This window comes from Diabrotica undecimpunctata, chromosome 8 (genome assembly GCF_040954645.1).
Source record: "Diabrotica undecimpunctata isolate CICGRU chromosome 8, icDiaUnde3, whole genome shotgun sequence".
Classification (NCBI taxonomy): Eukaryota; Metazoa; Arthropoda; class Insecta; order Coleoptera; family Chrysomelidae; genus Diabrotica; species Diabrotica undecimpunctata.
This window is the reverse complement of record NC_092810.1, coordinates 135,209,393-135,233,146: the sequence shown is the minus strand read 5'-3', so window position 1 is coordinate 135,233,146 and position 23,754 is coordinate 135,209,393. Positions and strand designations below refer to the sequence as shown.

Sequence of the window (23,754 nt, the reverse complement as noted above, 5' to 3'; positions counted from 1 at the left end):
ATATTTTTTGTTTTAACGTATATCATTGACAATAAAAGTAAACAACTCTTTTTTGTTTTAATGTATTTCATTGACAATAAAAGTAAACTTTTTTTCAAAAACGCCATTCAAACAATATTTATTAGCATCTTATATTACTCCGAATGGCTTCACTATAGGAAGTTAATGTTTTAGAAAACTACATATTCATATGTATGCACAGTATTGTTGTTGTCTGATATAACGAGATCGGCTTATAATGAGGTAATTAGTCTGCCATTTCAGTTCTCGTTATAGAGGGAGTCTACTGTATTATAAGTGGGGCAAAAACATGATTTAGCCAGCATTATGTTCAAAACACAAAGAATAGCTTGAAATATCCTCCAGTACGTCGAAAGTGGGTGTTATTGATGATGAGTCAACAGATTCACAAAACTAATTACTTTATAATAAATTGTTGATTAATATATTTTTCTGAATTTTAACAATAAATAAAAATGTTTGATTTTTTTTAACTATTAAAATACAAATGTTTCACATCAATGAAAGCTTTACTTTATTTAAAAAATGTTGTATCCTACATGGAATCTCGAGACATGTACAGGTAACATGTAAGCCACATTATTTTTTTATCAAAACTGTAATACTTCTGTTAAAAACCTTTGTACATTCAAATGCTAATTTATCTCTAGATTAACGCAAAAAAATATTAGTGTAATTCCTCCTAAAATTACTTAAATGGAACATTTTTTTCATTTCTGAAAAAAATTGTTTTGTGGGTTATAACACAAATACTTATACATAATATAATCCAGACTTGTAGAACTGAAAAAAAAAACTGAAAATATAAAATGGGACGTCATAGGAATCAGCGAAGTAGGACGGAAAGATGAAGAACTATTGGAATTAGTACCGTGGAACATTAACGGGTTAGAACGAGAACAGGCGGTATTGGATTCTTAATCAACAGGAAATTGAAACGAAGGATAGTAGAAATAACTAGTATCTCGGATAGAGTAGCTAGCTTAACCATACAACTATCAAAGAGATCCAATATACAAATTATGCAAATATACGCCCCAACGATTACTCGCACTGACGAAGAAATAGAGGAACTCTATAGTAACATAAACAAAAGAATTAAAAAGTACAATAAAAATCACTTCAGTATTTAAATGGTGACTTTAATGCCAAAGTGGGAAAGAGAAATGGCAAGGAAAAGTCATTGGCAAGTATGGAGTCGGTGAGAGAAACGAAAGGAAAAAAAAACTAATTCAGTTTGCACACTATTAAATGCCTATTACAAAGACATTCTTTAAGAAAAGATCTAACAAAAAATGGACTTGGATAGCACCAAATGGAACCACTATGAACGAAATTGACTTCACTTTAACTAACAAGATTGCTACAATAAAAGATATCGGTGTAATAAATAAATTTCAAACAGGCAGCAACCATAGACTTATCAGAGCAAAAATTGTTCTAGATCTAAAACTAGAAAGAATAAAATTAATCACAAAACCAATAGTAACCGGTATAAATATTAACAATCTAAAAAAACTCAGATCACTACCAAAGGACACTAAATTCTACAGTGAACTATACAAAGCCCCTGAAACACTTAAAAAAGGAATCAGTAACCAAGAAGATGTACCAGAAGTCCTTCCGAAAGAAGTAGAATCGACAATTACAAAAATTAAAAAGAGTAAAGCAGCTGGAATAGATTGCATAACAGTGGAGCTGCTTAAATACGCTGGCAAAAAACCTGGAAAATCTTAGCAGGCATATTTACGAACTGCCTAAGATCAAGATGCATACCAGACCACTGGAATACAGCAAACATAATTCTCATTCATAAGAAAGGTAGAAAAGTGGATATCAAAAACTACAGACCTCTAAGTCTACTACCAATCATATAAAAAATATTCACAAAGATCATCAATAACAGATTAACAAATGCATTAGATATACATAGAGACTTTAGCAAATATATAAAGGCAAGCAAAAGCTAAGGTAAAAATAATTGAAAACATTCCAGAATTTCCTACTACCAGAGTCGTCTGACAAGGATACGCAATATCACCAAAGCTATTCACTGCAACTCTAGAAAATATATTCAGCAAAATTAACTGGCAGAACAAAACTCTATCCATTGGTGGAGAATACCTCAGCTATCTAAGATTTGCAGACGACATCTGTATGAATGCTAATAATCCTGCATAACTACAATAACTTGTTGTTTTTTTTTTTCATTTTGTCGGAAAATTCATTTTACAACTGGGGAAACTTAAGAGATTTACATATTTGTACTTACCTTTTGGAATAATTTTTGAGTACTCAGTGTCAAAAATGAAATATGATACTTATGGGTTTTACTTTGTTTTTTAACTTTGTGTATTTCATTGGACAGTGAATTGTGCGCATATATAAGTCTTGGCGTTTTCGAACTTGAAGCTGGGCAACCATAAGATAACGCTATAAAATAAATAAAATAAAAACAATTATTTTATATGTAAACACGTAGATGTAGTAAACACACTTATATAGTCAATATATTGGAGGCAAAAATTTAATGTTTCCGATTTGTTTAAACATTAAAAGGATAGCACGTTTACGATACTAGCAGTCAGAATATCTTATCGGGATCTCCTAGCTACCATATAAATGGACACACCATCGCACAAAACAGTCTCCGTATTTACCAACTAACCATAGAATGACTCAGTAGGTCAAAATACGAGCACCTATCAAAAACTCTTCTAGATAACACGATTGACATAGTTTACATTGAAGAGACGCATGTGGACAACAAGAAATAACTGAAGATAAGAGGGAGAATGCCGGAAGATGAAGCACTGAGAGTCAGATTTCACCATATTTATTATATATATATATATATATATATATATATATATATATATATATATATATATATATATACTTATAACTCAACAGATATAGCTGCAATGTTCAAGGTCACTTCATCGATAAAGGGAGGAGCCAAAACTCAGTTATATGTAAGCGGCCGAAGCGTAAACATCCATATATTTAGCATTGAACATAAATTCTACTGCGTTTGCTACGTTGTCGGATAACTTCGATAACATCGGACTCTGAGTGCACAAGATCATGAAATTATATGCTCGGTTTTATTATGATTAATAACTTAGCAAATAACATATTTTATCAATTACTTTAAACATTTTAACTTTGATATTAGTGCTCTGATAATAAATATAATTATAAACTCACTACAGTAATTATGGAGTATTAATATTACAGTTCAATACATCTAAAATAATATTCGATTAGACAACACCGCATTAACCAACGTCTGTCGTGTTTGGTCGTGTCAAATCGTCACCGTTGCAGTTAAATCTGTTTAGCTATACATATAACAAAGTTAACATTTATAACAACAGCTCTGTGCCGGTGTGTTTTGTCAATTTTTTGTTTTTATCTTTACACCTTATTGTTAAAAGTTTTTTTACGTGCAATGTGACGGGTTTTTATAGTGCTTCGTAGTAGTTTTTATTCATTTCTTTCACTTTTAAAGTAAAAATTTTTCTCGTTGTTATACATGAATGCTACTACATATGAACATTTAGCTACTATTTTAACGCCACCATTTTAATATTTTGACCACGGTTACCAAGAGGATGGTGTGTTTGTTTTACACCTTATCATTCTTCACTCACCATTCATTGAACTGATGAAGCTTGTAAATACAATAAGCGAAACGTCTTCAAATATAGGAATGGAACTGTGATTTCCTTTTGACGGTCGTACTCCTGTATATAATATATATATATATATATATATATATATATATATATATATATATATATATATATATATATATATATATATATTTATATATTCGCAGTAACATAGAAGGTGATTTAATGAATAATAGCTCTGAAAATAGCATATACAGCATAATCATAAAAGTTGAGAAGCTATGATTAACCAATGTGTATAAAGCTCCTCAAGTAAAATGAACTGAAGAAGTACTACCGTCGTGGAATGTGCGTAGGCAACTTTAATAGTCACAATAATATGTGGAAATAGAACAGAAATGAGCAATAGGGAAATATGCTTGTAAAATTGGCTGAAGGAAGCAATTTAAACCTTGTATTTGATACCAAAGACAAGAGCACATGCAGATTAGTAGCATGAAATATATACTAAAACCCCGACCTGTACTTTATAACACAAAATACTCTGAGCAACCATTCAATATATTCAGAAAAGTGGCAAACGGCATACCAGGATGGAAAAATGAATGTGACGAACTATATAACGCCTATGCAGAGAATAGTGATCCTGATGTCACTGAGGAGCTTTTGGAAAAACTAGATAATATGCAGAGACTTTGGATTCTGTGACGCTATCGTGATTGTTGAAATGGATCAAAATTACCTGTTTTTCGATCAACTTGTTCTTTAACTCTAGGTAGTATATGTTCATCGAAATGTTCCATTGCCATACTACTAAGATCTCGCAACTCTTGTAATAATTGGAGTGTTCTGGGCGGAGTTTGGTCACTTTCGACTAAATCTAAGACATTTTTCATTTCGTCAAGAACCTAAAAAGAATATATCTATTAATATTCGGCACAAATACAATATATTAAAATGTTACTTTGTTAATTAATTCATTTACTCAATACAATTACAATATATTTACTTTAAGCAGGTTTAAATTAAAAACTACGTGAAAAATAACTAACAAAATATAGACATTAAATGAAAAGTAAAAGTTTATATGTGAATAAACGATGGTAAAACTAATTGAAAGATAAAAGATCGATGCTAAAATTCGATTCGTAACGATTCTCGAACGTCGAAATTCATCATAAATGTCATCCCATTCAATTAATACCAATATAAAATCCTCTGTTTAATAACGCCCGATATTATAATCAATTTAAAGTGAACATTAAATAAATTAAAAGTCTACTTTAAGTGAATATATCAGTTTTCTTCAAGTTGGAATTAATCCAAAAATAAATGTATACATGTACGCCACTCAAAAGTTTACACGGAAAGAATAAATTGTTTAGAATAATATGATGAATTATCTTTCTTTGACAGCTGATTCTATAGGAAGTTTAAATAATAAAAATCAACACACATTATCATGAGAAAAGGCTTGGAAGAAACGAAAGATAAGAACATAAAAATAAAACGGAGAGAAAAGAAAATGTATGAACTTTAGAATCAATGAGTCCATAAATTCGGTACACCAGTTGAAAGTGAACGGATCCGAAAAAGGAGATAAATATAAGAACAGCAAAAGGTCAAGCTGTACATGGAAGTTGAAAAAATCTATAAAGTCCATGTTTCAAACGGAAAACAAAAGAAATAAAAATTATGAATACACAAACCCAACAATAATAACAACTAGAAACTTGGATGTATAATAAAACCGAAAAGTAAGAACTGCCAATAGGATTTTGCCATCTGGTGCCATAAAATGTTTTGAGGTGATATAAAATAAGACAGGATGTAGAAGTAGAACAAACCACAAAACTTGTCAACAGCAAAAAGTGACAAAAATGACAGCATATTGCAAAACATAAAGAATGATAAAATAGCTAGTACATTCAACAAATATCGGGACAACGACTGATCAGTATGTTTAGCACAATAGGATATCATTGCAGGGAGTAGGAGACAAGATGATAGAAAGAAGGTGGTGAATGATTTGAAGCAAATGAATGTAGAGAAGAAAAACAAAAAAAGAGAATATGTAATATGATTATCTTAAAAAATGCGAATGCCATCTTCCACCCTAGGAGTTTAGAACCTGTTAAGCATTATCACCATTATGTACCATTATGTGGCTCAGTGTAAAACGTACTGATGTTAAGAGTAGGGGTACTGATGCTAAGAATACTTTGTAAAAGGTAATGATGTTAAGACAACTAATCACACAAAATAATTATGATGAACTTAGCATTACAAATAAATAAATAAAACCGAATTCGGTAGCGGGAGATAATTCATTGATGAATAATTACAGGCTCATTGGTATAGTTAGTGTAATATCAAAGATATTTGAATGTTTTTTATATGACTATCTTAAAGCTTCACTTTAAAAACAGCTAGTAGACCAACAATTTGGATTTCGGAATAGCATATCAACAGAATGTAATATACTAGTGTTTGTGGACTTCCTGGGAAAGGCGTTGGAAAGGGGATGTAAAGTCTATACGGATGTTCTATACAGATATGGACTATACATTGATTTCTCCAAGGCCTTTGATCGGGTCAACCATAATATTTTATTATTTAAACTTAAAAAAAAATGGGTATTGATGGTCCACTTCTTGGTTGGCTGAGAACATACTTGATTGACCGAGTTTAGATGATGCGTATTGGAGATTTTGTTTCCAGTGAGATTAAGGTTAATTCAAGAGTACCCCAGGATTTTGTTTCCAGTGAGATTAAGGTTCATTCAAGAGTACCAGGGTTTTCATTTGGGGCCCCTGTTATTTAACATATTCATCAATGATATACACTACTGCTTCCAGCACAGTTCGCCTCTTTTTGCGGACGATCTAAAGTTCTACACAACCATCAATAATACAGAAGATTGTGTTAATCTTCAACACGATCTTGATCGATTGAGTGAGTGGTGTGTGTTGAATGCCATGGCCTTGAACCCATCCAAGTGTCCCGCTGTTTCTTTTGGACGATCGAGTGACCCAATGCAATGCAATTATTATAATATACAGAACATTCTTGTTGACTGCGTTACCGAAATTCATGATCTGGGAATTAATTTAGACTCTTAACTTTTATTTGAATCGCATTAATATGTCAATAATTTTTAAGTCTTTACAAATGCTTGGCTTTATAAAAAGATGCACTAGAGACTTTCAGAATATTGAAGCGATTAAATTAGTATATTGTTCTTTAGTTAGACCTCATGTAGAGTATTATTCTTGTGTATGGTCTCCATCTTATAATATTTACATATCAAAAATCGAGACAGTCCAACACAAGTTCTTGAAATATGTAGCATATAAACCGGGTATACCTTTTGAATTAAATCAAGTAAATTATGATCGAATTGCAACCCAACTTGATATTCTCTCATTGTATGACCGACGATTAATTAAAGATGCAAAGATGTTTTATGGCTTAATTAATTCTACAGTCGTGTGTCCTCAGCTACTTGAGCAGGTTGGTCTGCATGTACCTAGCTCTCCGTAGAACACGATTAAACTTTTTTATGTTCCTCTTCACAGAACCAACTATGCATATAATAATTTTTTATCTCGAGCACTAAGATGAGCAAATATTTACCCAGATCTAGATTTTTTATACCGATGGCCAAATTCATTTCTGGTCTCAGGCATATGTAAAACTAAATAACGTGATTAAGTTTGTGATGTTTTTATTTAGTAAAGATATACACTGAAATTTTTTTTTACCTATATTGATAGGTATACATTTCTTTTTATTTTAAATAAGCACCTATATTGGAATATAATTATAGTAAATATTGTTAATCTTATTGGGCAGCATCCCGATGAAAATAAATAGATAAATAAATAAACTTCAACAAACCTTTCCTGGAATAAAACACAACAAGTTGTTGCCGATGAATTTATGATAAGTCATGTTCAGCATACTGATTCTTGTTTCAACAGCTTGCAAAATATCGCTATGTCTAGAGAGGGGATGTGCTCTTCTTTCAGACTCTCTACGAGGCAATAGAGATTTTACTTTTTTGTAAATGCAAGCATGCCGTTTTTCCAGTTGAAAGAAACCTCTTGTCAGAAACTTACTTCCAACATCGTTAAACTTTTTACACACCTAAAAAAACAAATACCGTTAGCGTCGAAATGAATTTATGTGGAACTTAAATTTGTGTCATATATATATAGTACAGGATCACTACTTTCATAGAGTGGTTTATTCAAACTCACATTTAAAATTGGGAGAATACATTGATAATAGGCCAGTTAAAAAGTGGCCGCGCCAATATTTTTAATTCAATCAATAGTAAATAGTTTTTGACAAATATTTTATGTTGTTCATTTATTTTTTAAATAAAATACGCTGCTCATGACGTATATGCATGTTTTTTATATATCAAATTAAAGCTATCTTTCATACCTCGCGTTTTTGACAGCTGAAAACCCTAATTTTAGACCATTTTTTCTCAGGAAAACTTATAGCATCATAGTAAGAAAAAAATTAGCTTTAATTTGATATAAAAATCATTCATATACATCATGAGCAGCGTATTTTATTTAAAAAAGATATGAACGAAATCAAATTTTTGTCAAAAATTAATTACTATTAATTGAATTAAAATATTTGCGGCCAATTTTTGACTGGCCTATTATCAATGTATGCACCCAATGTTAAGGCTGTTTTATCGGTGCACCAAAACCTAATGACAGTGTTTTCTCTGTTATTTACCGACAAAATGTCTCGAAATTTGGACACGTTATTTGAAATTATGTTGCCTTTAATGATGGTTTTACTTTTTTTATTTTTTTGAAACTTCTGTTGAAAAATTGGAATATACTGTTTAACGTTCTATTATAACCAAACTTTTTACGCCCATCACTCGAAAGAGTTTTTTTTTCTATAATCGTTGATTTTTGTTTCACCTTTCTGTGTCCAGTAATAATCGAGAAAAGCGTGTTCCAACTTTAAAGAAAATTGCTAAAAAATACTGAAATCTAATAGTGAAACGTGTTACTCATCATTGGCGCTTAGTTTCATCGTTATCGCCTTCGTGACGTCAAATCTCATGAACGTACGGTCAGTTAGTTCGTGTTAAAAGTAATTTGAATGGAGAATAATGTATTTGTTTTCATTAAACTACCCGTCGACCGGCGGCACTGAGTAAAGATGGTCTCGCGTAAGCAGTGTAGAAAAGTAAGTGATACGCCCATTTCAAATCGCAGTATGCTTGGACTGCTAAAACAGCCTTAAGTGTATGAATAAATGTGAGTTTGATAAACCACTTCATTAAAGTAGTGATCCTGCAGTAGGGATCTTAGGCTAATATAAATTTTGATAACAGAAATAATACCTGAGGAGCAGATATTTATGAGTATTTCTTTGTTTACTATTACCCCTCCACCTGTATCTACTATTTTACTGTGTACTTGTTTCCCTGTCTGGTTTTAAAGTCACATCCAAATATTACGAGGCGTCTTTTTTAAGTAAGTACCGTTTTGGAATTAAAAAAAGACGTGCAAATATATGGCAATAATTTTATTTTTACATAAAAGCCTGTACCTTAATCTACTTTTCTACATAATTTCCGTGAATATTGAGGCACTTGTCATAACGTGGCACCAGTTTTTGAATACCCTCCTGATAAAATTCTGTCGCCTGACTTGTTAACCACTGCATCACAAATGTTTTGACTTCGTTATCGTCTTGAAGACGCTGACCGACCAGGTGTTTCTTCAAGTGCTGGAACAAATGGTAGTAGATCAGGGCTGTATGGAGGATAATCTAGAGTTTCCCATTTAAATGATTTGATGAGATCTTTGGTCTGATTAGCCACATGTGGACGGGCATTGTCATGCAGCAAAACGATACCCTTACTCAACTTGCCACATCTTTTGTTCTGGATTGCACGACGCAGATTTTTCAATTTCTCACAATAAGACGCTGCATTGATTGTCTCATTACGATGCAGTAACTCCACTATAGAGCGATCCCCGTTAAGAAAATAACATTGCGGAGATAAGGCCATGTATTTCTTAAGGACGATAGAAGCGCAGCGATGCCACGATGAACACAAGCACGATTCAGGTTTGTATAATTTGTATTTTCGTTTTCACAGACATGAATTAAATTAACGTTTTTTAACGTAATTGACCAAAAGTGCCCATTCGAAACAAGAGATGAAAAGTAGGGAAAATGATTTTAATTAAATAAATAGTATTTACAAAAGATAATTTTATTTTATCTTATTTTAATTATACTAACGACAGTTTATTTGTTTTTCGGTAAGAATATCATATACCATGAATCATAGAAATCAGTAGAAAATATTGCTTATTTAAATCATGCACTTTGTCGGCTATTAAAGATTAAAAAGCAAATAAACGTACCGCTTGGAATGCCTATATCTAATTACTAATTGCAACTTAAAATAATACGGTGTACATATGTCAGCGATTTTATGTCGTTCTTTGAGACTACATAATGATAATAAGGCTTTGTGGTTCTTGAGTTGTTATTCTGACTTTATAGTTAAATGTTAATTGAAAATGGAAATTCGAAAAATATATCGACAATCTAGTAAACCGCATGCCTGGGAGTTTTGGCAACACTGATCTCCATAAGCCTAATGTTATTTTCTTAACGTGGAACGCTGTATAGCAATACTCTTTTTCTGTCCCAAAAAACTGTGCACATGATTTTCCGGGCAGAAATTGTTTGCTTAAACTTCACTCTTTTGGGTGATGATGAATGTCAACATTCCATGGATTATTGTTTCGGTTCTGGTGTGACGTAGGCCACCCACGTTTCGTCACCAGTAACAATTTGGTCTAAAAAATCTTCACCTTCTCTGTGGTACCGCTCAAGGAAAGTCAATGCACTGCCTAAACGTTGGGTTTTGTGCAAATCCGTCAACATTTTTGGAACCCAACGTGAACACAATTTCCGGTAATTCAAGTTCTCGGTAACAATGCGATACAAAACACTACGAGAATACTGAGGAAAGCAGTCGGACAATGATGAAATTGTAAAGCGTCTGTTTTCTCTCACCTTTTCGTCCACTTTCTGCACCAAATTTTCATTAACGACCGAAGGACGCCCACTCCGTTCTTCATCATGCACATTTGTGCGGCCATCTTTAAATGCTCTCACCCATTTCCTTACCATTCCATCACTCATAATGTTTTGTCCGTAAACTTCAACGATCTCACGATGAATATCGATCGGTTTTACGCCTTTAGCACTAAGAAATCGTATAACAGCCCGTACTTCACAATCAGCGTCAATGAAGAATCAGACTGTTATGGCGTCAGTACGTAGAAAAGAGATGTAGGTAACCAGCGCTCATGCGCGGAACGCCGACCGTAGCGCTGCGGCGACGGAATCGCAAAACGGTACTTACTTAAAAAACATGCCTCGTATTTCATGGGTGTTGAGGACTTTATTTATATAACCGCTTGGGGAACAGGGGTAAATTACCCCAAATGGGGTAAAAATAAAATTTTTGGGGGTAAAAATAAAACTTTTGTGAGTAAAAAGTATATTTTTAATTTTCTATTCTATAAACCATACGATCACAATGGTACAATGAAACCACAGTGTGTTGTTATGTATGAAGGTACTGACTTCAGAATCTTTCAAAAAAAGTCAATTGAAGAAACATTTAGATAATTTGCAATCACACCTGTCTTCCAAACCTCCAGAATACTTTGCAAATTTAGATATATCTGTTTAAAGACAAAGATTGAATAGCAACTTGTTTGGTACATTTGATCAGCGTTCAGCATAGAAACTGAATTCAGTGCCCTTGTCTGCGAGAATTGTGAAAGAACAAATTTCTATATTAGCAAAAAATGTGAAGGAACAGGTTATTTTCGCATTAAAACAGGCTAAATATTTTGCTGTTCAGCTTGATGAGACAACTGATTTTAGTAGCAATTCACAGCTAATGGTATATGTTTGCTACAAAGGTGAAGATAATTTTGAAGAGGAATTGCTGTTTTGTTCTCCTCTCGAGTTGAGATTACTGTCTACAACAAAATAAATGAATACTTCAATGCGCAAAGTTTAAAATGGGAAAACTGTATTTCTGTATCTCTGGATGGAGCTCCAACTATGCTGGGTCATATTAATGGTTTTTCGGCTTTCGTAAAAAAATAACCCAAATATGGAAGACTGTATGATCCATCGCCAGGTCCTTATGGTCAAATATTTAGAACCTACACTGAAAGCCGTCATGCATGATGTCATCAAGATTGTAAATTTTATCAAGGGACATGCACTAAACACGCGGCTATTTCGTGAATTATGTCAGGACGGTGAAGCTGAATATACGAACCTACTTTATTATACAGAAGTGAGGTGACTCTCTCGCGGAAATGTACTAAATCGAGTATGGACTCTCAAAACTATAGTCGAAATTTTTATGGTTGATCAAAAAAATATTCTCGCAGATAAGTTAAAAACTCTTCCTGGGTTGCATGCCTCGCATATTTGGACATTTTTGAGAGTATAAATATATTAAACAAAGAATTGCAAGGAAAGAATATTCATATAATTTCAGCGGGAGAAATAGTGTCAACCTTTAGATTAAAGCTGCAATATTGGAGACAAAAAGTAGAACAGAATAAGGTAGCTTCTTTTTTAAGGTTAGTTTTGTTTTTGGAAGATTGCGAAAATATTACTTTTGCTGACATCAAGCATACAATTGTAAGACATCTTATCAAACTCAGAAAGCGGTTTTCAGATTACTTTACAGATCTTAGTACACGTACTGTCAGTTGGATTGTAGATGCTTTTAAGTGTGAAATAACTATGATACCAGAAGAACCTAAAGTTTTGGCAGAAGCAATTCTTGAACTTCGATCTAATACTGAAGGACCTATTCAATTTGGGAGTAAACCAAATCTGTCGTCTTTTTGGATGTCAAAAGCTACAAAACTTTCAAAATTGCACATGAAGAGGCGGTTAAAAAATTGTTGCCATTTGGAACAACATATTTATGCGAACAAGGCTTTTTCACTCTAATGAACATAAAAACGAATGGGTTTCAATCTGTTACATACCTACAGTTGAGGAAAAGAAAATTCGCCCCCACGGAAAATATAAGTAAATGACAATTTCTTGTTATTTTGTAATTCATACGATATTTTTCTTGTATTATTAGAGTTTAATAATACAAGAAAAATCTGGCACAGCAAATCTTAGTCCATGTACTAAGTTTGACACTGATGTAGCGGTTTCTTCACTATTATAAATTATAAGTATAAATCTATGTCGGCTCATGCTTTCTCTTATAATGTCCACTTCTTTATCCTCATCCTTTGACCAATGCATATAAACTAGAAGCAGAGTGTGAACCAGATAATATACATATGCTAATAATTTTTTTTAAACTATGTTATTCATTTCAAAATCGTTGCGGTTATTCTGCGATGCATAAATATTTGTAAAATATAGAATGCTCTCAATTACTTTTTTATCAAAAAAGAGTGAAAAAACTTCAATATATGACTTGCCTCCATGGTTGGCTTTTATATTGTCTAAATATCAATCAGACTGATGTTGAATTACTACTGAGCACAAAGGAGTATCTGTTGTTACAACTTGAGACAAATTTGGATTTACTATTTTTGCCTGGTTTTTTCTTTGGACGTTTTATCTGTGGTTCAGAGGAATATCATAATCAGAATCGTCAGAATTCCCAATCACTTGTATTTCATATGTACCTGCAATATCCGATTTTATTGATTCTTCACAAATAATATTATCATCAATGTCTTCTACATCAGAAACTTTCTAATCTAATCTCGGCGGCAAATAAACCACATTAAGTGAGTCAGCATTTTCACAATCTGAGTCTTCTTCTAACAAAGCTATTAACTCTTTAGTAGTTAGTGCCATCTTCATTTCATATTTCGAGAATTTACTGAAATAAACAAATGCACTAGATACTTAGATACTATATACACGCATTCACATGATAATAGTTTAGCTTACTTCATTTTAATTTATATGAACTTCATAATATATTTTTATATTTATATAAATAAACACAAGGAAACTTTCAAATTAATTTTAAATTTAAACACATTTTTCAAATGTGTTTAAATAAATAATTAAATTTTTTTTTGGTACACCCCTGCAAAATTGATAAGTGGAATATGATTTCGTTGAAAAGTTATCGTTAAGAGCTTCGTTAAGTGCGATGTTGCCAAGTAATCACCTTCAATTAAAAATTTTTTTAGTATAGGGGACGACATTAAAACTGTAGAAAGTTTCACATATCTGGGAGTTACATTAAACACGGATGGAACAGAAGAACCAGAAATTCAAAGCATAGTAAAGGGAAGCAAAGCTTACTTTTCACTCGCCCGTGTGTTCCGCTCCAAAAGCACACACTGGAGATCGAAAATCAGGGTCTATAAAACTATTGTCAGACCAATAGTATGTTATGGATGCGAGACATGGGTGATGACAGAAGACACAAAACGAAAGCTGGAAGTATTTGAAAGAAAAGTCCTAAGAAAGATATTTGGACTTATTAACGAAAACGGAATATAGAGATCAAGGTACAACCATGAACTTTACCAACTGTTCAAAGTCGCACCGATCCCAGAATTCGTTAAACTTCACAGACTTCGATGGGCTGGTCATGTAGTGAGAATGGAGACTGAAAGATTGCCGAAAAGAGCCCTAGATAGTAAAATATAGGGTGCAAGACCAAAAGGAAGGACACGGAAAAGATGGGAGGATGAAGTGGCAGCATACGCGAAAAATTTGCTAGACGTGAGAACTTGGAGAAGATCGGCGCGGGACCGGCAAGATTGGAGGCATAGTTTCTAGGAGGCCAAGGCTCGATTTGGGCTGTAGCGCCATTGAAGAGAGAGAAATCTTTATAACCGTCTAGAGACAGTCTACTTTCTTTCTCATCTGGAGGCCAAACTATAATAGAGATTATAAAATAGGGATGATCATTTTTGTATCACCCAAATTTCTCTAATTAGAAATTTTCAGATATTTTGAACCAATTAGGAAAAATATCGTTAGAGGGTTCAAACTTATCAATATTTCAGTTTCATATCTCAACCAGTTTCAAAGCAATAGTCTGTTTTAAGAAAAAGTTCAACATCCTTTATATTGGATCAAACAATTTTTTTATATACCAAATTGTTTCATGCATTTTTTTATTGACCCTCATGGATCTTTCATAAATGTGTTTCAAAAGAATTTAATCCAGTGCTCTATGCTATTAAAAGCATTCTCAAAGTCGACAATTGCTACAAAAAGAGATATGAAATATTTTTTCGCTTTTTCAGTTCCAATTTTTATTGTCTATAAATTGTCACTTTAGTATGTGAAGCTGGTTTGTTCATTAGATTAGTATCCATCGAATTTTGTTGATAGCCTAATTATTAGTATTTCTGTAATTTATAGAATACCTTAGGAAGAACTATCAGTCTATAGATTTTTAAGTCTGCCTTTTCTTTTTAATACATAATTGTTGTAATGGATCCATTCAACTCATTCAGGATTTTCTGTCCGAAATAGTTAAGGTATTTAAAAAAAAACAGTGTTTAGTCATATAGATATAATAAAAGTTAAAATGAAATATTAAAATACATTTTAAAAAAGTAAAATTAGTCAGGAACCAATAAATCTAAATTTGCATCAGTAGCCACTGAATTGGTAAACTTCTGTTCCCCTCCTCGAATGGATAAACTATGGACAGCAGTTGCTAATTTCTCATGCATCATTCCAGTCTTTTGCCAATTTGAACCTCCACAGTTACTACAAGCTGTCATAGGGATCACCTCTAAGCACACAGTCCTGTTCTTGCAGTGTCCACATTTGAAAAACCTTTTAACAGCATCAAATACTTTGAAAGTATGTCTCTCAGACTTGCACAAATCAGAAGCTGAAAAACTGATATATTTACATTGAACACATTTGACTGCCTTACAGGCTACTTTATGTGTATTAATCATTTTTTCTTCCATTCTTTCTTTAGCTTCCAATTTATTAAAGTATTTATCTTTCTCTTCTTCGTCTCTCGATTCTAATAGATCTAGGTGACTAGAGCTTGCCGCCATTATTTTTTTAAATCTTTCAGAAGTAAAAGTGTTGTTTTCGTCAACTTTTAGCTTTTTAGGAGCAAGATCTAATTTATCACCACCCTCTATATCAATTGATCTTTTTATTCCTGTGCCCCTGATATTGTTGGGATCAATCTTTTTTATCGGACCTTTTTGTTGAATCAGCCTGATCGCCTTTAACTTAGCTTTATCAGATCTGCGTGGGATTATAGGTTTGCTTAGATCTATTGACCCACTGGCAAATCCTGTTAATTTCGGAACACCTGAGAAAGGGTTTTCTAAATTAGGATGTTTTTTGGTTAAATCATTTTCAAATAATGTCTTTCTTGTTAAATTATTAAATTCTTTAGCTGGAACATTATTAGTAGTGGGTGATACCATTATTTTAGTTAAATTATCTTCTACTTCCCTAAATTTATCAATAGGTAATTGGCCTTTAATCTTTTTGGGAGTAGTTTCAACCAGCTTTTCTGAATTCTGTATACTTTCTCTTGCTCCATTATCTAGCTTGCTGTCTTCTGAAATTTTATATTTTGCTTTTAATCTACTTAAAACAGATGAAGCTAAGCTTTTAGCATCTCCAATGGTAACACCTGACGATTGTTTACCCTCAAATTCAGTTTTTTCTGATAAATCTTTGGTACCACTCAATTTCTCTAAAAGCTTTAAATCTTTCAATCTTTGACCATGAGGCACTTCCAGCCTAGCAGCACTTAACTTTTTCTTTACAGGAGGTGCTGCTTTAGCACTTAGTTGGTGAATACCTTTTCCACTTAAACTATCTAATCTAGCATTATCTTTTTGTTCCAATTTTCTACTTTTTTTGGCTGGAATTGCCATATATGACTTTCCTGCATAAAACACTTCGTTTTTACCTAGCACCTTATTTCTGAGTGCTGTAAGACCTTTTCCAGTAAATGATGATTGTAAATCAGATCTTATACTGCATTTCTGGTATTCTTGTTTAATGTGATAAACACAATACTGACACATGGCTAAATTAACTATCGCTGTGCATTTATCTCCATTTTTCTTGACACTTTTACAAATACCAAAATCTTTGGATTGGCCCAAGACCATTACTTTCTGGGCATTATCTATGCTGAGACTTGCCTGAAAATAAAAAGATACAAAAGGTTAGAACATACAAGTAATTCTAAACAATAATAATTTTGTAATTGCTAAGTAATTTAAGGTTTGGGTTGAACAAAAGAGCAGGAAATGAGTGCTGCTTTATGTGACAAAAAAATTAATAAAAATAAAAAGTGAACTCTAAAATAATAAACAATGGATTTTTCAGTGTCTTTAATTTGTTTTAAATGCAATCTTCTTTCATGTGCTTAAAGCCATCTTTGAAGTTTCTTATTGAATCGCTATATGCAAAACCAACACGTGACTATTTTTCATACAACCCGTTTTTAGAAGAATATGAGTAAACAGACATAATTACATCACACTATGGAAAAATAACACATGTCCATATTTAAGCTATATCAACGAGATATTTATTTATATATTAGTGTATTGCGTTGTTGTTTGAAGTGATTTGTTATTAAAAATAGTGTAAAATGAAAACAAGTACCGTAGTTACTACCCACAAAAATAAGAAAGCAGTTTCTGAAAATTACCAATGAAATTTTATTAAAAAGTCACATACAAAAGGCAAACCATAAAGAAATTACAAGAGAGATAATATTCCTGGTGAACAGTTAAGCCCACTTTGCAGGTAATTTTACTTACATAATAATGTTGCGTCTGTTAATTTATTGATTTTACCTTTTTTTAAGGTGCAAACGAAAACATTTTGACAAATTTGCTGACGAGGAATTGCAACAAAATTTAAAACTTTTTAAATCTTTATTCTTTTTTTTGGATTTTTTTATTCTTTGAATTGTAAAGTAAACCAATACATATTTTTGCAAGGACTAATAGAATTTTACAATGTACAGAGCCCGCATGCTAGGCTTCATGTTGGAAATAAACTGAAGTCCAATGTCTTTAAATATTATGTATATAAAAGCACTGTTAGAACCATAGTTTGTTTAAATGCCTTAGAGATCTTGATGTTCTTGGAAAATCTCCAAGAGATCTGTATGGTCTTAATCCAAGTGTCAATAAATTAGGAGATGTCCAAGCGGCCATTCATCAGCATATTGAATTATTTCCAGTTAAAATCAGTAATTATTGTAATCAAGAAATTAAATACATTGACAGTCAGTTAAATCTTAAAATAATGAGGTTAATCTTTGTATGTGGGTATATTTTATTTTATAAAAACCCTTAAAAGGGCAACATTAAAAACACGAACGTTTTCGGAACAACTGTTCCATCATCAGGTTAAAATACAGGTTACCATGCCTGAGCCACCAAAATATTTGGGTAAAAACCCTTTAAAATGTAATGTGTTACCAAAGATTGTACATGATGTTGATAATATTATATGATGTTTAATATTTTAATTAAATTTTACTTCAGGTAACATACACCCATGCTTAAGTGAGTTCCAGTGTCCGGAGAGTAAACCTCTTCAAACGGACTTCAGCTGGTAACTCAGTTTACCAGTTTACCTTTACCATTTTTAACCATCAAATTTACCAAAAATGTATTTCCATTTATATGTTTTTTGCATTTCCTGAAAAATTGGTTTTTTTGGAGATTTGTTGTATTTGCATATAGCGATTCTATTATAATTTTTTTAATGTGACTTTTTATTGCAAATTATTGAAAGAAGGAATAAATTCAGTTATTACAAAATTTGAATTCACCTACTTAATACTTGTTTATTTATAATCAAACTAAATACTAATAGTATATAGAAAATTTGTAGTATATAACTAATGCTGTCTTAATATACTTTACTTTTAAAATGCTTGAATTGAAGGAAAGTACCTTTTAACAAATCTATGAGTGTATTAGTCAGAAATCAGAATGGAAGTTATTCATTATATATTCAATATCCAAACTATACTACACTTGGGAAAGAGCTTGCAATTTAAAAAAAAATTGTACAGAAATAAAACATTTCACTTATTCTAGAAGGTTAAAAGCATCTTTGAAGCTAATAAGAAAATTCTACAGTGCTTGAATGATAGTACTGATATTATAAAAACTGGAATGATTAACAGGAAAAAATTATTATTTCTTAGATCTTACAAAACTGTTTCACAAATCAGTTTGTAAGTAAGTTTTATTTATAGTTTCTTTTTCACTATCATAACAAGTAGTAATCCAAAGCTTTACATGTTTCCTTGCTGGAAACAAAATAAAAATTGGCTCTCTGTTGAAATTTAAACACCTCTTTTTGGACATTTTCTTTTTAGTAAATCTTATGACCTGTATATATTAAAAATTGTGTCATGCTGTACTATTTTTAGTACATACTTATTACATTATTAATATATATGTTCCTTTGTTTTCTAGTGTAGCACTTTCGAGTGTAGTTGATTGTATTTTATTGTACTTTATTGTACATTTTACTGTAGTTAACCTTTGAGTTGTGATTTAAGTCAGGTTATTTTATGACTTATTTATCTATCTCTCCTTTAATTTAAATAAACTTTATTATAATTAGCTAGGTATCTTTAAAAAATATATATAAAAGAAAGTGATGAAATAAAATTATCAACTCTATAAGATACAACAAAATAAAAAATTTAAATCAAATTAAAATGTTTTTAAATTTAAGTTAAACTAAAAACAAAATGATTTTTTTGTAAACAAACACATCTGACAGCTAAACAGTTGTCAAATTCACTTGGATTACATTGTGCAAGACAAGTGTAGACAGTTGCTACTCTCTCAGTAGCAGATGTAGATTTATCGACACTGGTGTTAACATTTTTTTGCTACACTTTTCAATGGAACAGAATTAAGTAGCACTACACCTTGCAAAGGAAGGACTTAGTATAGCACTTCTACACTTTTTTGGAACTAATGCTACACCAGATAACAAAGGAACAAACCTATTATAAGTGTATAAAAAGTTAGTGTCTTACCTCATCTCTACCTTCTTTCTTCTCCAAAACATTAGGATTAAGCAGTCCTACAACAGTACCAACACTTGTTTTCCATAACTGTCCATGAGCCCCTCCAAATAGAAATACTGCTACTGTTTTAATATCATCTCTTAAATCAGTTAAAGTCCATACACTAAACTGGTTACCTTTTTGTGAAGTTTTAGCAGCACTTTTATGTACTACAACACCTGCTATTACCCAGTCTTTATCTTCAGTTTTTATCTGTAAAAATCTACCCAACCTGTTAAAAGGTATTGCTTCACGACCTATCATTCGCTCTGCAATGACTGCAGAGGATACTAGTGGGTTAATAACACGAATTCCAAATATTACATCAGCTTGTGAGAATATTGAGGAATTCTGATTATTTAGAGGATTTAGACTCTTTTTATTATTTTCTTTTACAGCAGGTACTGAGGTTTTCTTCCAATTGGATACTCTAGATATTCGGCTTTTGTTGCTGCCTATTTTTGTGGGAACATCTAATATTTTTTTAATTTCTCTACCACTTTCAGTATACTTCTTTTCTTCCCAATTTCTTCTATCTTCATCGTCTGATGAATCGGTATCTCCTGTATGAACTAAACTGTTGTTTGTTGTTGTGGCAAATGGTTTAATATTGGATTCTTGTTCAAATAAATTAGTTTCCTTTAAAGATTTTGGTTTAATTTGGTTGTTAGTTGAGTCTTGCAGTTCTTCAGTGGCCGCTAACAACAGAAGGTCCAGAGGATCGAATTCTTCGTCCATTTTTTATTTTTAAATTACATTTTCTTTACAACTATACAAAGGATGTAATTCCCGCCTTATAGTAAAATATAATTATTTGTCTTATAATGCAAATGTCAAACGTCAAATTCAGGTTAACAAACATGGATAAAATTATCACTATTTGTTTTGTAACAAAGGAAACATCAATTTATAATTATAGAATCTTTATAACTCCCTTTAAATAATAAATAATAATAACTAATTAAACTGCATACTTACAATTCTATTCTTAGCAATCTCGTCATAACTCAAAAAGGAAAAAATCTTTTCTAGGGCAATGTCTGGTACATATAAAATGTAAGGGGTCCCAGTCATTATGCTTTAAAATAAGGACAATAAATGACCACACTATTTTGATTCACAGTTTTTTCGTGACACTCCAAAAAAGTAATTTGATGTTATTTGAATAACTAGAAAATATGAAATCTCTAAAGCAAAACAAAAACACTTGGACAGAAGTGTCATTTGTCAATGTCAGCTTTTAATATATTCAATGTAGCCAAATTAATTTCATTTAATAACGGCACGTCACGTCTATGGACGCCAACTAAAGAACTAAAAAACTAACAATAAATAATTGGAAAATAGAAGGACAGATGGCGACAAAGAAGAGACTATTTGAAAGATTTTTATTGATGTGCTGTGGTTTTAAGGTTTGAACTGTTACTTTTAAAAGCTCATTTAAAGAAGCCGTAACGAAAAATCTTTCAAATAAAAAACGTAGCTGAGATAATTTAAAAAAAAAAGGTTTATTAGCACTTTTTATGTATAATGAACTGAAGACACTTGAAAAAAACTGACGATTTTGAACGCATGCGAAATCAATTTTAAATAAAATTTGTATTAACTCGACAATAAAAATTCGATATCTTTTTATCAAAGTGTTCTATAGACAAAAATCAAAATGCGTTTGAAAGCTGAGTGCAGCTTTCGTATGCAGTTTTTGAATTTTGCCGCAAATGAAGTCAGTTCCTATCGTTCCTATAAATCTGTTAAATAAATAAAGGTAGCGCGATTTTTGCCATTTTTAATAAAATCAATCAATAAAATTTATCACTTCCACTGACAGATCGCAGTGGAATTTCTATTGTTAGAATCTAATCGTCAAAACCTAACACGAAATTTCGATATTGTGTTTTGGCAATAAATACGAGGCATTTGAAATAAATATACCCAATTACAAATATCTGAAAGATGTGCAGGACGATTTAAGGGAGATTGGAGTAAGGGGATTTAGAAGACAGACCCTCGACAGGAAAGGATGGAAGAATATTTTGACTGTAGCGCCAACTGGTGATGGTGATGAAATACAAATAAAGTTGCAAATTAGCACTGATATTATTAAATAATAGAGATTACTATGGTTTATGGTACATTATTTAGTAATATCAGTGCTAATTTGGAACTTTGTTTGTCTTCCATCTTCTAGGTGTTACTTACATCAAAGTTTTTTACAATACTGTTCTTTGAACATTTTATATCTTTTACAAAAAAGTTTTCTATAACTTATAACTGAACGTTTTGTATTTTTTAAATCTGTGTTGTTCATAAATTAAGCTATTTCTCTCACTTCCAACTTATCATGCTGCATAATTTTTTGTAAGGTAAACCATGTGCATTTTTTTCCTCTATGGTTGTTTGCTTATTTAATTAATTTGTAGATGAACTGATGATGTGTATGAATTATTAGACGAAACATCTTCAATAAAAGGACAAAGTAGCTGATATCCTTTCTTTTATTTTCCAACATTTGACCGAGAACCCTCCACTATCATCCTAGTGAACTACATTTAGTATTGAATTCGACGGTCGTACTCCTTTTTCCTATATATGTATGTATATTGTTTGTTATTTCCTGACAGTGAATTTTTAAATAGAAACTTTTTGAATTCCTGGGTTTGTGAGTCTGTTCTGTCAGTGTAAATAGAACACTTTATTATTGCTTAAACGGCTGTCTTCGCCATTCTCACTAAGCACTTTTAATTCCATAAACATTGACTATTACAATTTATAATTATGTCTGCACTGTTTGCTTGTTTGTGATGGAATGCAAAACGTGATAGTTTACACTAACGCCATGTAGCAGGAAGCAGGTGAATGCATATAAAATAAATAACTTTTTAAGTTTAAGAACGAATAAGAAAGTCACTTTAAATGTTCAAAATATATGCCGTTCACTCTCAGACATTGGTCAAGTTTATTATTAAATTCATGAGTCACTCTTTCCAAGACCTCTCCACGTATTAGTTCACATTCATCAATAATTATTTGTTTCAAACCATGTAAACATGTCGATCGCCTAATATAAACTTGTGATTTTAGATAACCCCCAAAGAAAAATTCGAACGAATTAAGGTCCGGAGAACGAAAAGGCCACGCTACGAATCCTCTACGTCCAATTCACATGAAAAATCCGCACTCAAAAAATTTTCAACCCGTCGATAATAGTGGGGGACATAGATGGTAAAATAAAAAAAAAATAAAACCACACACAATACGATAATTTATCACATTTTATTGCAACAATTTGATACATATATACATATAAATATTTAAATATACATAAATATTTTTAGAATCTATCACAACCTACAGTTATAATTCATACAGTAGGTAGGTAAAATCAACAATTTATAAAGTTTAAATAAGTACAAACATAACACATTGAGATTTAAAAATAGGAATAGACGTTTATTATTATTATTATTCAAATTTACTAATTTGCATTGTATTTTAAATGTATAATACCTACAATTATTTACGAATATAAATTATAATACAATTTTTAAAATGCATTTAATGTACCTACTAGTTTCCCATCAGACTTAAGTCCAATTACTGTAGATATCAAAATACTTATAAGGGTATCAATGGAATCATAACGATTGATATCTTAATCTAATTCAAACAGAAATATCTTTCATATAGTCCCTACATAAAGTGTCAAAATAATTTGGTATGTTGTGTATTGTGTACGTATGTACGTTGTATTACATAACCTTAAAATTTGTTTGAAGTTTTATAAATTAGTACAGAAACGCTTTTCTGTGACTAAAATATAATCACACAAAATAAAAAATATATATATATTTATTTAAGAATCTTTAGTTGTAGTCAAATAAAAAATATAACTAATAAATTTGAACAATAGTATAGAAAGTATAGAAAACAATATAATAGACTAAC

The 23,754-nt window shown here is 31.6% G+C and overlaps 2 protein-coding genes across 3 annotated transcripts in view; both read right to left on the bottom strand.

Moving 5' to 3' along the window:
- pall (F-box protein pallbearer) overlaps positions 1–21,034 on the bottom strand; it is a 29,825-nt gene extending 8,791 nt beyond the window's left edge. For both annotated transcript variants that reach the window (XM_072541111.1, XM_072541110.1), the window contains exons 1-4: positions 20,788–21,034; positions 7,560–7,808; positions 4,402–4,567; positions 2,294–2,454 (exon numbers count right to left, since the gene is read on the bottom strand). In XM_072541111.1, coding sequence (XP_072397212.1) covers positions 2,294–2,454; positions 4,402–4,567; positions 7,560–7,808; positions 20,788–20,883 — 672 coding nt within the window. In that variant the 5' untranslated portion in view covers positions 20,884–21,034. The remainder of the gene's footprint in view (positions 1–2,293; positions 2,455–4,401; positions 4,568–7,559; positions 7,809–20,787) is intronic.
- On the bottom strand, positions 15,270–20,749 carry Mcm10 (minichromosome maintenance 10 homolog). The gene is made up of 2 exons (XM_072541109.1): positions 19,780–20,749; positions 15,270–16,897 (listed from the first exon to the last, which is right to left on the bottom strand). The coding sequence occupies exons 1-2, from the start codon at positions 20,545–20,547 to the stop codon at positions 15,329–15,331; spliced, it is 2,337 nt and encodes a 778-aa protein (XP_072397210.1). The 5' UTR covers positions 20,548–20,749; the 3' UTR covers positions 15,270–15,328.
- Positions 21,035–23,754: the final 2,720 nt, after the last annotated feature.